Genomic DNA, 13,649 nt, shown 5'->3' on the forward strand with positions numbered 1-13,649 from the left:
GGTGCTGGAGATCAGAGTCTCTTCAGTTCTCTGTATCCCACACTTTCTCAGCAGCTCCCAAGAGAGCCCATGGAATGGAGAAGGTAACAGAAACAATACTTTTCTTTTAAGATAGGTTATAAAAGAGTTAACAACATGAAATGAACACCTTGGGTACTGCTGTGAATTTAATACTTTTAAAATTATCTTGCTGCTTTTAACTAATGTTTCAGTCTGCTTCTGAGTTTTTCCTGTATTTTACTGCTTTTTTATTGTAATGGCTTCTTTTAAGTACAGTCCTATGCAGTACTGAAGTCAATGGACTTAGAAGGGTGTAGACTGCTTAGGATTGTGCTGTTGATTATTGTTTTTCATTTAGATGCTGTTCTGATCTGTCCTAGATACTGTTTTAAGTGGAAGGGTAGTATAACAATCTGGCATCCTCTGACAGTGTCATGCCAAGAATTGCAATATGTTTGAAAGCGAAGAACAGAGATTCCAAGTTCAGGGCTGTGCAATAACATTTGGCTATGTGTTTTTTGTTCCTACTCTTAGAGCCCATTCTTGAAGGGGGGGGGCAAAGCTCCTTAGGAGCCGATGTGACCCCGCCCTGGTGTATCTGCCACCCCATCATGGAATAAGATGGTACCTACGCTGGTGCGTGTGCAAACACGCCAGCCTCTGGGTGGCGCCGGCCGCCAGCGCAGCCACACTGGCAGGGCTTTCCCCAGGCCTGTGCTGCCATGGGGGTGTGTGTGTTCCCAGGGCGTTCCTGTGGGTGGAGCTGCTTTTAGGCAGCTTCCACAGTTCTTTCATCCCGGGAATGCCCCCTCAAGCGGTGGTGGGGCTGCACCACCTTTTTCAGTGGCACAGCCCAGTTGTAGGCAATGGTTTTTTCCCCCCATTTCCTCTATATGTTTTAAAGGCATTTTTTGCTGCCCGCCTTCAGGATTGGGCTGCCTGTTATGCCTTGTTTTACTTAAAAATGGTAAACAGAATAAAAACTGAATTCCATCTAGAAGTATCTTTAGCTTAAGCTTGCAATATCTACCTGTTGATGCGTAAGAGTAATCTATATGTTAGTAATGAGAATAAAAAGTACAAATCTCTCAAAATGAGGCCTAAAAATGTTCTGGTAGTTCCTAAATTTGGAAGAATTTAAAGAAGTCAAAAAAAATTTTGTACATGAAAATTAGAAGATTTTAGGCTGACTTTATATGAAATTTTAATTATGTATTCCTACATGGGCTTTTACGTTTAGATTTTTGGACAGTTTCCTTGCTATCTTACTTAGGTGTAAAAGCTTTTTCTAGAGTCCCTTGGTCCATATTCTAGCTTTGCTTTCTGTATATCAATTAATGTCAGTGTTTTATATACTGTACAGGTCTTATGGCCGTGCCCCTAAGATGATTCATCTAGAATCTAATTTTGTACAATTTAAAGAAGAACTACTGCCTAAAGACGGAAACAAAGCTCTTCTAACATTTCCCTTTCTCCATATTTATTGGACAGAATGTTGTGTAAGTACTGGTCAAAGCACTGACGCAAAAATTGACCATGGTTTAAGGTGGTGGCTGGAGATTTTGTGTGGGATTACAACTGATCTCCAGGTAACAGAGATCAGTTCACATGGAGAAAATGGCCTCTTTGGAAGATGGACTGTATGCCATTATACCCCATTGAGTTCCTCCCTTCCCCAACCCCACCCTCCTCAGGCTTCACCCCCACCCCAAATATCCAGGTATTTTACAACCTGGAGCTGGCAATCCTACGACAGATGAAAGTAATTTGGAACTGCATCTTGTTATGGCTGTATTCCAGGGCAAGATATTAAAGTGGGGGTGAGGGGTGTTTTGTATGTCAGACAGCAAAATAAGCTTTACTTTTAACAGTCTGTTCTACTTGCATTAGGCAGTTGTTTGGTAAAAATCAAATGATATCTGCCAAATAAAAGTGTCACTATTCTAATTCAGTGACATGAATTCTTAATTTTTTTTTCTGGTGACGTAGATTAAGCATTTCAAGTTTGTTCAGTACTCAATTAGATCTTTGATTTATTTCTTTAGGACACAGAAATATACAAAGCAACAGTAAAAGATGACATCACCAAATGGCAGAATGTTCTGAAAGTCCATAGCTCCATGGATTGGTTAATTGTGGTGGTAGATTGTGATGCCAAGAAAAAAAACAAAACCAATATCCTTCCCCGAACATCTATAGTAGATAAAATAAGAAATGACTTCTGTAACAAGCAGAGTGATAGGTAAGTTTTTAGTACTGTTAAATGTAATTGGTGGTGCTTGTTGTAAAGTAAACTATTGTAGTCTTCAAAAGGATAGTAATTTTTGATGGTCCATCATTCAAGACATTAGTAGAGCAACGTGTGAGCCTTGCTGAATTAAAGTACCGTATTTTCTGGCGTATAAGACAACTTTTTAACCCAGGAAAATCTCCTCAAAAGTCGGGGATTGTCTTATACGCCGGGTATATAAAGGCGGGTGCTGAATTCCGAGCTGGACTGGAAAATGTCCATGTCCGCCAGAGGAGGGAGGGGAGGCGAGCCCAGCGAGGGCGCTCGCTGCCCGGCTGGGAGTCGGAGCCAGGCGCGCCTGGGCGCACGGAGGGTAGCGCTCCGGCGGCAGCGCAAGGCAGGCGGCTGGCTGGCCAGGGCTGGGGCGGCTGCTCTCCCAGCGTCCTTCTCCGCCTCCTGGCTCCTTCCCACCCGCTCCAGCATCGCAACTGCAGCCGTGCCATGCTCCAGCCTGGCGATCAGCAGACCATCCCCCGCCACTAAGCCTCTTTGAATGGCGAAGAGGGGTGTTCTGTTTTCTCTCCCTCTCTTCCATTTGCCAAGTGCAAGATCCCAAGAGCGGGGGGGTGGGGAGGGGCCTTTAAGCCACGAAGCGCTTCTCCTGAAGGCTCCAGAACAGGGGTCCTCAAACTTTGTTAACAGGGGGCCAGTTCACTGTCCCTCAAACACTGTTGGGGGCCGGACTATAGTTTGAAAAAAATATGAACAAATTCCCCGCGTGTGCGGGAGAGGAGGAGGAGGAAGCGGCGCGAGGGGGCTCTCCTGAAAAGCATCCTCCTCCCGAGCCCGGACCTTCCCCCTTCGCTCTGCGGCAGACACAGCCTCGCCCCTGCCCCAGCCTCCCTTGCCCTCTCCGCACGCATGCACAGAGGCGAGTTAATGGGGAATAAAGAGGCTGGAGTCTGCGGCAAGTGCCTGTGCCTTACAAATGTAGTGGTTAAGAGTGATGGTTTGGAGCAGGGACTCTGATCTAGAGAACCGGGTTTGATTCCCCACTCCTCCACGTGAGAAGCGGAGGTTGGTTTCCCCACCCCTACACACGAAGCCAGCTGGGTGACCTTGGGCAAGTTACAGCTCTGTTAGAGCTCTCTCAGCCCCACCTGCCTCACAGGGCGTCTGTTGTGGGAGGGTATGGGAAGGGGATTGTAAGGCAATTTGAGTCTCCCTTTAGTGGTAGAGAAAGTCGGCATGTAAAAACCAAGGCCATTTATGCACGGGAGGTTTTGCCTTGGATTTGCCGCTCTCCAGATGTACATTTTCCCCATCCGAATTCTCCAAACTCTGCCCGGGGGTGGGGGGAGCTTACTTTTGAGTTCTGAGAATTCAGATGGGGAAAATGTGCATCTGGAGAGCGGCAATTCCAAGGCAAAACCTCCCATTCATCAATGGCTACAAGTCTTTTTCTTCTCCCTGGAGATATGCCCAGCACCCCCCCCCCCAAGGGGCCCTTACAATTACTTCCAGGCCACAAGGATACCCCCGGGAGGACAGAGAGCCCTGAGCCGTGAGAACGCTGCCCGACTGCAGCCAAAACAGGAACGCCAGGGCCATGTTGGGCTGCATCGTGGAGGGCCCCGAAGGACCAGGCGCCTCTGCATGGAGCTCGAGGAGGCCAGGCCCAGCCAGGCCACAAAGCTAGGCAATGGGAGAAGTCTCCCGATGGGGCGTGCTGTGGAAGAGAAGGGGGCGACCGGGCCCAGGAAAGGGGATTTCGGGCCTGGGAGGGAGAGGGCAAAGGGGGCGACTGGGCGGTGCGCGAGGCGGCAAGACGTCTCGTGCGCCCAGGAAAGGGGGGTTTGGGCCGGGGAGGGTGGGAGGGAGAGGGTGAAGGAGGCAACCGGGTGGCATGCGAGGTGGCAAGATGCCTCGCTCGCCCAGAAAAGGGGGTTTGGGGCTGGAGAGGGAGCAGGGAAGGGGGCGACTGGGGCGGGAGGGAGGCTTCTGGCTGGGCGCACGCGGCCAGGAAGCCCAGAAAAGCTCTGGGGAGGGGGGCAAGGGGGGACTGGCTTTTTCGGTTCCCGGGCTGGAAAAAAGCCCTTTGAGGACCCCTGCTCCAGAAGCTAGGGAGGAAAAGGAAGGAGAATCCCCCCTCCCCACATGGGCGCCGCAGGAACCCCCCTCCTCCGTCCCCGTGACGGCCTCCGCGCCTATCTTTGTGCCTCTCCCCCCCATCCCGGTTCAAGCAGCCGCGCGGGGAGAGCCCTTCCCGTCCCCTCCCACCCCCCATCCTTCCAGGGAGGGGGAAGCGGAGCAGGAGGTTATTTTTAATTTTTATTTGGAGTCGTTGGAAGAGGGGTAGTCTTATACGGCGAGTATATCCCAAACTCTATATTTTAACTGGAAAAGTTGGGGGTCGTCTTATACGCCCAGTCGTCTTATACGCCGGAAAATACGGTAATAGAGAGAAGGAAGTTCGTTTCAGATTTTCATCTTGTTTGCATGGGAAGGTTACATGTTATGAATTTAGGAATTGTTCCTGTGTCTGTGTACATGGAGCAATTTGTTTTGTAATCTTAGATTCACAAATTGGAAACTTGCTATAGGGAAACTGAATTATATTCTCAGTTCTCAGAATTTCAGTTGTGACAGTTTTGAATAAATGTTTTAAAAGCTTGACATGCAGTGGGAATAATACAGTGGGGAAATTTGACATGCAATGCAGTGGGAAAGCTAAACATTAGCTTTTAAACACATTAATTTTGTATACATTTTTATGCTATTTTGAGATTTGATGTGTCTTTATCTGTGTGTAAAGAATGACAAATTCTGCACTGAGGGAAGGGCATCTTGTGATCTGGCAAGCTGTGAGAACCACCCAGATCTGAAGATGCCCTTCTTATCTCAGAGAGAAGGACCCTTCATGGTGAGTAAACAAGGGTCATTCTGTCTCGTGGGCAAATGCTTCACCCAAACCCATCAATGCTACTATTGTACATGATGATTGAGAAGCAGTTCCTGATATGTGATGGGTGTTCAGTGGGTATGGTCTAGACCACCGTGGCCTTTTGTCAGTCAACAATAAAATCTGTACAATGAAGAATGAGGTTTTTAGAGGCTATGTTTTTACAACAGAGTAGGGGTCACTGGGGGAGTGAGGGGGAAGTAGCTGTGAATTTTCTGCATTGCTGGGGGTTGACTAGATGACCCTTGGGGTACCTTCCAGCTCTATGGCTTCTATGTAAGGTTACCGCCTCCACTTAAGCTAGACTGCCTCGGACTGAATCTGATCTCCTGTAGGATCTGAATTAGGGTTCCATACTAAATGTCCTTAAAAGGTCTTAATGTGTGCCCTGTGTTAAGTGGTTCAGAGTGGTTTTCCTGTCTCTCTGCTATACATTTCAGATATGTTGGTGGGCAGCATCCCTTGTTAATCTTTTTGTTCTACATGGAATCTCTCACTAGGGCCTCTTAATATTGAAGGCTCTCATGGAAAATTTTGTTGAACCATTCTTTCAGTTAGTGTTATTCCAATTGTTCTATTCTTTGCCCATGTGGACGTGTCTTTTGAAGCTTTTTGTCTGTAGTACACTACTTGTTTAGCTATGTACTGAAATGTGGAAGGTTTTCCCTTCCAGAGGAGAAGTTGAGTTTGCTGATCCTGCTGGAAGAGGGAAAGTTAATACAGCCTTCCTGCTTTCTGATCATAATGGTAACTTCCTGTTTGTTTTGGGTATCTTTGACCAAAATATTAATCTCTTTGCAGATGTGTAGTGTTGTCTGACCCCTTGAAAGATTCTTCCCGCTCTCAGGAGTCATGGAATGCCTTCCTGACAAAACTCAGGACACTACTTCTCATGTCATTTACCAAAAACTTGGGCAAATTTGAGGATGATATGAGAACATTGAGGGAGAAGAGGACAGAACCAGGATGGAGTTTTTGTGAATATTTTATGGTCCAGGTATGGTGAAATAGAAAAATTACGTTATTTTCTCAGTCAGTCTAAAGTCTGAAGTTTGTTTACTGGGCAACTCACATATAGCAGTGCTTTCACATTAAGAATTCTTAATATCCAGGACAGCTTAGGCTATAAGCAAAAGATTCTGTTTCAGTGCTGAATTTAGTGCATCTAAGTAAACATGCTGAAGCAAAGTCAGGGATCTCTCAGAATGCCTTTTAGACATGGTACCTAAAGGCACTAGAAGGTATCAGTTTTGTGCAAGAGTTTCAGGCTTTTCCCCCTGAAACATTGCTGTTGATTTCAGAAGGAGAATCTGTAGATATTTGGGGGGCTGGGCGGGGAGGGGAACAACATAAGATCAAGTACAACTTTTGTTAGTGTTTTTATAATTCATTATTTGTTTTGCACCCCAAACCTGATGTTACATACTAACACATGCTTTTCTTTGGATGTTAAAAGGAAGAGTTGGCGTTTGTCTTTGAAATGCTGCAGCAATTTGAGGATGCCCTGGTGCAGTATGATGAACTGGATGCCCTGTTCTCTCAGTATGTTGTCAACTTTGGTGCTGGTGGTAAGTCCTTAAATCAACAAGTGACATTGCTGTTTCTCCTCTGAAAAATTAAAAAGGAACAATCCAACAATGTGAACTTAATAGAAACATTAAAGTAGTATTGATCTGAGTAGAAGCTACATAGTCAATTTTAATTGTTGCTTGCTTTACTTAGATGGGGCAAATTGGCTGACATTTTTCTGCCAGCCAGTTCGAAGTTGGAATGGGCTGGTACTCCGCAAACCGATAGACATGGAAAAAAGAGAATTGATTCAGAACCAGGAAGCCACGTTATTAGATTTGCGCAGTTACTTATTTTCTCGCCAGTGCACATTGCTAATTTTCCTTCAGAGGCCATGGGAAGTATCCCAGCGAGCGCTAGAACTCCTCCATAACTGTGTACAAGAGCTAAAGCTCCTTGAAGTAAGTCAATGTAACTTTAATCAACCAAGTGACTAATTCTTAACCTTCCTTCCAAGTTGTTTATCACTTGTTCTGGATTACAGAAGTTGGTTAGGGTGACTAAAGGTTGAGTGTCCTTTGGACAGTGTTTAGTCAGTTAATTATGTGAAAGTTTGAAGTATCTGGTTGGTAGGAAGTCATTTTGTAATGTCTACTGTAGTGTAAGACATGTAAGTCATAGTACATGAAGGTAGTTGATATGCCATGTTCTCTTCTAATATGTGGTGCAACAAATATTGTCCACAAACTGATAAAAACTGGGTGTGTATGTATGTGTATTTTTTTTCTGGCACTTGTCTAATGCCTACTTTTCTGATATTTATTTTCATACCTTTCTCACTGGTACTTTTTCCTTTATATTCCACTTCTGGCTTGCCAAGCTCTCTCTTGTTAAACGACTTCCAGAAGCCTTCCATCTGTTTTTAGTGCCTTCATTTAGTGCCTTTAGTGCCTTTATATTCCACTTCTGGCTTGCCAAGCTCTCTCTTGTTAAACGACTTCCAGAAGCCTTCCATCTGTTTTTAGTGCCTTCATTTTCTAGCTTATACATTTGCTTTGTGTCTGTGGCTACTTGCTCTGATGGTGGTGTTTGATCCTTTGTTCTTTTTTGGGGCGGGGGGGGGAACCCATCCCCAGATTTTTTCTATTTCCTATTCAATTTTTGAGGCAGAGTTGTCGTATTATTTTTACTACTCACAGTTTATCTTGATGGTGATTCATTATAATGTGGTGGTGGTTGGGAATTAAAATTCTTCCAAATGATAAGAATCACAAATTCTTTTTATTATTTGCCAACTCTCCTAAAACGTTTGTTCTCTATTTGCCAAACTATGTTCTGTTAGAATGAATTTCATGTCTGAACAGAGCCTTTTACCGTTTGATATTAAGGTCTCTGTTCCTCCCGGTGCTTTGGATTGTTGGGTGTTCTTGAGTTGCCTGGAGGTTCTGCAAAGAATAGAAGGCTGCTGTGATCGGCCTCAGATTGATGCCAATGTTTCTCACATGGTTGGCTTATGGAGCTATGCTACTGAAAAAGTAAGTAAAGTGTTACTAAGCTATTGGTGACAGACTGGGTCACAATCTGATGAAGGGAGCTTTGACTCTTGAAAGCTTATACCCTGAAAATCTTGTTGGTCTCTAAGGTGCTGCTGGACTTGAATCTAACTAGGCTATTGGAGAGAGTGTTCAGCAGTACTTTGTGAAAGATTCTTTAATCAAGAAGTTGCTCTTTGCAGTATGATACAGATGTTCTGCTTCAGGGGCAGATGGAGATTTGGAAATGAAGTGCACTTTAGGTTTAAGACAAAGCACTGTAATACTAGAAGATGATTGTCTGTGTTCCAGCATATGCATTTTTGTGTTCTTAATGCTTCATCAGTCCAACAAGTTGCCACTTGGTTTTTCAATAAAATCCTGACTTGTGTGCATAAGATCCAATGGAGACATCCATGGTTATGCATTGAGGGCTGGGTCACATTACCCTCCCCCCCAACTCCTTCAGTATATGATCTGCTCTCTATGATCATGTGTTGGACTACTACATTTAGTTGAGGTAGGGGAGATGTAAGTGTAGGTACATCTCAGTTTTGTGGTGTACAGGTTGCTTATTTGCTCCTTATGTTGGAGTGGGAGCCCCGTGGCGCAGAGTGGTAAGCTGCAGTACTGCAGTCCAAGCTCTGCTCATGACCTGAGTTCGATCCCAGCGGAAGTTGGTTTCAGGTAGCTGGCTCAAGGTTGACTCAGCCTTCCATCCTTCCGAGGTCGGTAAAATGAGTACCCAGCTTACTGGGGGTAAAGGAAAGATGACTGGGGAAGGCACTGGCAAACCACCCCTTAAACAAAGTCTGCCTAGTAAATGTCAGGATGTGACGTTACCCCATGGGTCAGGAATGACCTGGTGCTTGCACAGGGGACCTTTACCTTTTATGTTGGAGTGGATGGCTCTGATAGCATGGTGTAATAATTACTACTACTCTGCATCCTGATTTAAATCCCCAACAATCCCAGCCAATGCTTTAGGTTTGCGTCGAATTTCTAATCAGCAGTTTTGCCTGAATATAATGCTTGTATGTGCACTGGTTGAAGCAACTATTCCCACTATGTCATAGACTGGGGAATAAAATGGAAACTTACGTTTGTTTGAATTGTGGAAATGACTTAAAGGTTTATATTATGAAGGTATTGGATTCTCCCCCTCCAATTTTTTAAGACTAGAATTTCCAGTTAAGAGATCTTAACAAACAGACTTTGAAGCTGTATTGTAAATGTGTGTGACTCATGAAGCAGGTCAGTGCGTTTCAGTGCCTGTGCTCTTAGAATCGACCCTTTCCTGAGAAGAGGTATGTTATCTTATTCAGTTAGTCACCTAATAAGCAGGACACAAGTTAATTTACTTACAAAAGTAAGTCTTTTTTATTGTAGTGCTTCAATCAAAATGTATATGTATGTGTATGTAAAGTCTTTAACATATAAAGTATGTATGTAGATGGATGCAGTCTTTAAATGTTACAAAAAGTTCAGATATTATAAGTCTTAAACATATTTCATATTACAAGCAATCCCTAAAGCAGTCTCTATCTTAAACTTCTATATTAGAGTTTCAAACCTTAAAACAGTAATAATATTTCATTTAGAAAACAAAACAGTTTCAGAAATCAATCAGTCAATAAATTTAATTTGGTCCAAGACCAGCAAATTAAAGATATACATAAATATACATACATAAAAAGGATAGAGTTACAGAAATCAGATTTAGTTAATTCAAAATACCTAGAATAGCATATACCATATATACTCCAGTATAAGCCGACCCGAATATAAGCCGAGGCACCTAATTTTACCACAAAAAACTGGGAAAACTTATTGACTTGAGTATAAGCCTAGGATGGGAAATGCAGCAGCTACTGGTAAATTTCAAAATAAAAATAGATACCAATAAAATTACATTAATTGAGGCATCAGTAGGTTAAAAGGTTTTGAATAACTTTAGGTTTTGAATCAACAATAACTTTAAAAGTACAAAAACCTTAGCTCAATCAGAAACCAAGCTAAAACACAAGAGTTAAAATCCTTCAAAACTGGATTCCTCCTCATCATCTGTATGTCCAAACAGAGCTTCAGTTGTAGCTGGTGTGAGGTTATCAGCATAGACATTGTCATCATCACTGAGTTCGCAGTCATCACCATCACTGCTGTCGTTCTCATACAAAGCGCTGTCTTCACTGCCATCCATAGCATTACTAATGCCACATTTCTTGAAGGCGCGTTGCACCATGTCCTCTGGAATCTCTTCCCATGCATCACAAACCCACTTTGCTATCAATTCTATGTCGGGCTTAATCAGATTTCCAACTTTTGTCAGTCGGGCTTGACCAGATGACATCCATTCACGCCACATCTTTCGCGCATGGTTTTTGAAAGGTTTATTTAAACACACATCTAGGGGCTGCAATACAGATGTAAGCCCACCTGGAATAACGGCCAAAGTAACTTGAGAAGACTTTGCCAATTTTTTTATGTCATCAGATGTGTGGCCTCTGAACATATCCCAAACTAGCAATGATGGTTTTTTCTTTAAGGCTTCTCCTGCTCGTCCGTTCCAAATTTCTTCCAGCCATTTTTTTGTTCCATCTTCATCCAGCCTTTAATATGTGCGCGCACTGTAATTTGTGATAGGAATTTGACCTTTTTAGGCAAGGTCTTTCTTTTAAAAATAATGACAGGCCGCAGCTTAGTTCCATTAGCCAAACATGACAGAACGACTGTGAAATGGTTTTTTTCATTTCCTGTGGTTCTGAGTAAAATAGTTTTGTCTCCCAAACTTGCCACAGTTCTATTGCTTGGAAGATCAAAGGTCATAGGTGTTTCATCCATATTCCCAATATCTCCCAGGTCATAGTTATGGATCCTTCTTTGTTTTATGATGAATGAATGGAATGACATCACTTTTTCATCAAGGTCTTTTGGCAACTTCTGTGAAATCTTTGTTCTTTGCCGCAAACATAGGTCAAACCTATTCATGAAGCGGGTACACCATCCTGCTGATGCAACAAAATTTTCAATGCCTGGTGCTTTTAATTTGTCGTCTTTAGCCATTTGAAGGGCACGTAAGCGAATTCCCATGCGTGTTACACAGTAACCATTTTGATGACACTCCATAACCCATTTATGCAATTCAGTTTCTAGGGCCCCATATGAAGTCGTTAAACCACGTCGAGCTTTTTTTGCCTTTGGAATCTTTTCCAAGTCAGCTTTCATTTTCCGCCACTCCCTCACTTGTTTTTCGTCAACACAAAATTCCCTACTTGCAATACTGTTATTGCTTTCTTCTGCTCTTGCCACAACCTTAAGTTTGAAACCAGCTTCGTATGACCTGCATTTTTGTTTTGGTCCAGGATTAGAAGTATTGGGATCCATTTGTAACAGAATAAAAAAAAAGACTTTGAAAAAGAAGTGCTAACGCAACACATGCAGTAACAAAGTGCGTACACAACGCAGCGTGTATATTATGAGCCCTAACACGCACTCCCCAGCCACGCCCCCTCATCCTACGCCTTGCGTGCGCTCCCCCTCGGCGTCGGGCGCCTCCATTCCCCCCTCCTCCTCTTCCATCCTCGCCGCTCCGTCTTTTTTTCCCCTCAGTGGCGGCGGCCGCTGGAACTCTCTGAGGAGGAGGAGGGGGTCGGAGGTGCCCCTCCCCCCACACTGCTTTCCCGCCTCATAACCGCCGAAGCCCCCTCTCTGAGCTGCCCTCACTGAGGGGGGGCCCACCAGTCCCCCCCCCGAGGGACCCTCACGCGCCCCCTCGCTTCCCCCCCACCCGTGAGGTGGGCGTGCGGCCATGCGCGGAAGATATCAGCTGTCATCGGATCACCTACAGAGGCTGCAGGCGCCCGCAGATGAGCGGGAGAGACCGGAGAACACCCGCACTGCACCAGAAAACAGGTAAGTGGGACCCTCATTCGAGTATAAGCCGAGGGGGGCTTTTTCAGCTTAAAAAATGTGCTGAAAAACTCGGCTTATATACGAGTATATACGGTAAGTAAGTAGACATACTTTACCCATTCATCTGTGAAATCCTTCAGTCCATAAGGACTGAAGAGATCTGAGAGTCCCCTGTCTATGTACAGACAGGGTAGACCTCTAAGACACTCCATTTGTAGGAGAAATCTCTGAGAATCTCTAGTATATGCAAAGACTAGAGAAATCTCTGAGAATCCTCAGTCCATGCAAGGACTGAGTCTATGAGCCTCTCCATTTGTTGGAGAAACCTCTGATTTAGGCAAAGATCAGAGAGATCTGTGTGTGAACTCCTAGTTCATGCAAGAACTAGAGAGCTCTATGAGAACCTTTAGTCCACGCAAAGACTAAAGAGTTCTGTGTGATTCCCCCTAGCCCAGTGATGGCGAACCTTTTAGAGACCGAGTGCCCAAACTGCAACCCAAAACCCACTTATTTATTGCAAAGTGCCAACATGGCAATTTAACCTGTATACTGAGGTTTTAGTTTAGAAAAACAACTTCCCTGGACTCCCCGCTGGGCAGCGGGGAGTCCAGGGAAGGGGGGGCAGTTCAAAGCTGGGCGGCGGGGAGTCCAGGGGCGGGGGTAGGGCATTTAAACTGCTCCGCGCTGCCTGCAAAAACTGCATTAGAACTAATATAGCTAGGAACCAGACATCCATAGTGGTACCTTCACATTCAGAGGCCGTCTACCAGTTTTGGGAGGGTTGTATTCTCCATTCTTGAGGAAGTCCTGGAGAGACCTAGCAGGCATTTGTTGGAATCAGGAAAGTTTTCAGGGAGGGAGGGAGAGAGAGGGAAGGAAAGGGAAGGGAAGGAAGAGCTTTCTGGCCAGGGAAGGAAGGGGGCTTCTGGGCTGGTGAGCGAGGCGGTAGCCACCTTGCGCGCCAAGGAAAGGAGTTTTTGGTGGGGAAGGGGGCTTCTGGGCCAGCATGAGAGGCAGCTGCAGCCTCACAAGCTGAGGAAAGGGGCTTCCGGCAGGGGGGGGGGAGAGAATGGGGCTTCTGGGCCGGCGTGCTGCCACCTCACGCTCCCAGGAAAGGGGTTTTGGAGGGAGAGGGGAAAGGGGGCTGCAGGGCAGCCGCCTCGTGTGCCCCGCAAAGGGGTTTTTGGCCGGGGGGGAGGGAGAGGGAGAAGGGGCCTGGAGGCGGCAGCCGCCTCGTGCGCCCGCAAAGGGGTTTTTGGCCGGGGAGGGGGGGAGGGAGAAGGGGGTTGGAGGGCGGCAGCCACCTTGTGCGCCCCGCAAAGGGGTTTTTGGCCGGGGAGGGGGAGAGGGAGAAGGGGGTTGGAGGGCGGCAGCCGCCTCGTGCGCTCCGCAAAGGGGCTTTTGGCCGGGGAAGGGGGGGAGGGAGAGGGGAAAGGCTGGCCGGCGGGGAGTCCAGAGAAAGGGGTGGGCCCCCACCGCCCAGCTGAGCTGTGCGTGCCGGCAG

At 45.7% G+C, this 13,649-nt stretch overlaps 1 protein-coding gene across 1 annotated transcript in view; it reads left to right on the forward strand.

Annotated features, from left to right (window-relative positions):
• The window catches only part of TRAPPC10 (trafficking protein particle complex subunit 10), an 84,689-nt gene that overhangs the window by 29,598 nt on the left and 41,442 nt on the right, over nt 1-13,649 (forward strand). Inside the window, exons 2-8 of the mRNA XM_056858284.1 lie at nt 2-83; nt 1,364-1,499; nt 2,046-2,242; nt 5,994-6,189; nt 6,649-6,760; nt 6,915-7,162; nt 8,090-8,236. Coding sequence (XP_056714262.1) covers nt 2-83; nt 1,364-1,499; nt 2,046-2,242; nt 5,994-6,189; nt 6,649-6,760; nt 6,915-7,162; nt 8,090-8,236 — 1,118 coding nt within the window. The remainder of the gene's footprint in view (nt 1; nt 84-1,363; nt 1,500-2,045; nt 2,243-5,993; nt 6,190-6,648; nt 6,761-6,914; nt 7,163-8,089; nt 8,237-13,649) is intronic.

This window comes from Euleptes europaea, chromosome 12, assembly GCF_029931775.1.
Source record: "Euleptes europaea isolate rEulEur1 chromosome 12, rEulEur1.hap1, whole genome shotgun sequence".
NCBI classification, from domain to species: Eukaryota; Metazoa; Chordata; class Lepidosauria; order Squamata; family Sphaerodactylidae; genus Euleptes; species Euleptes europaea.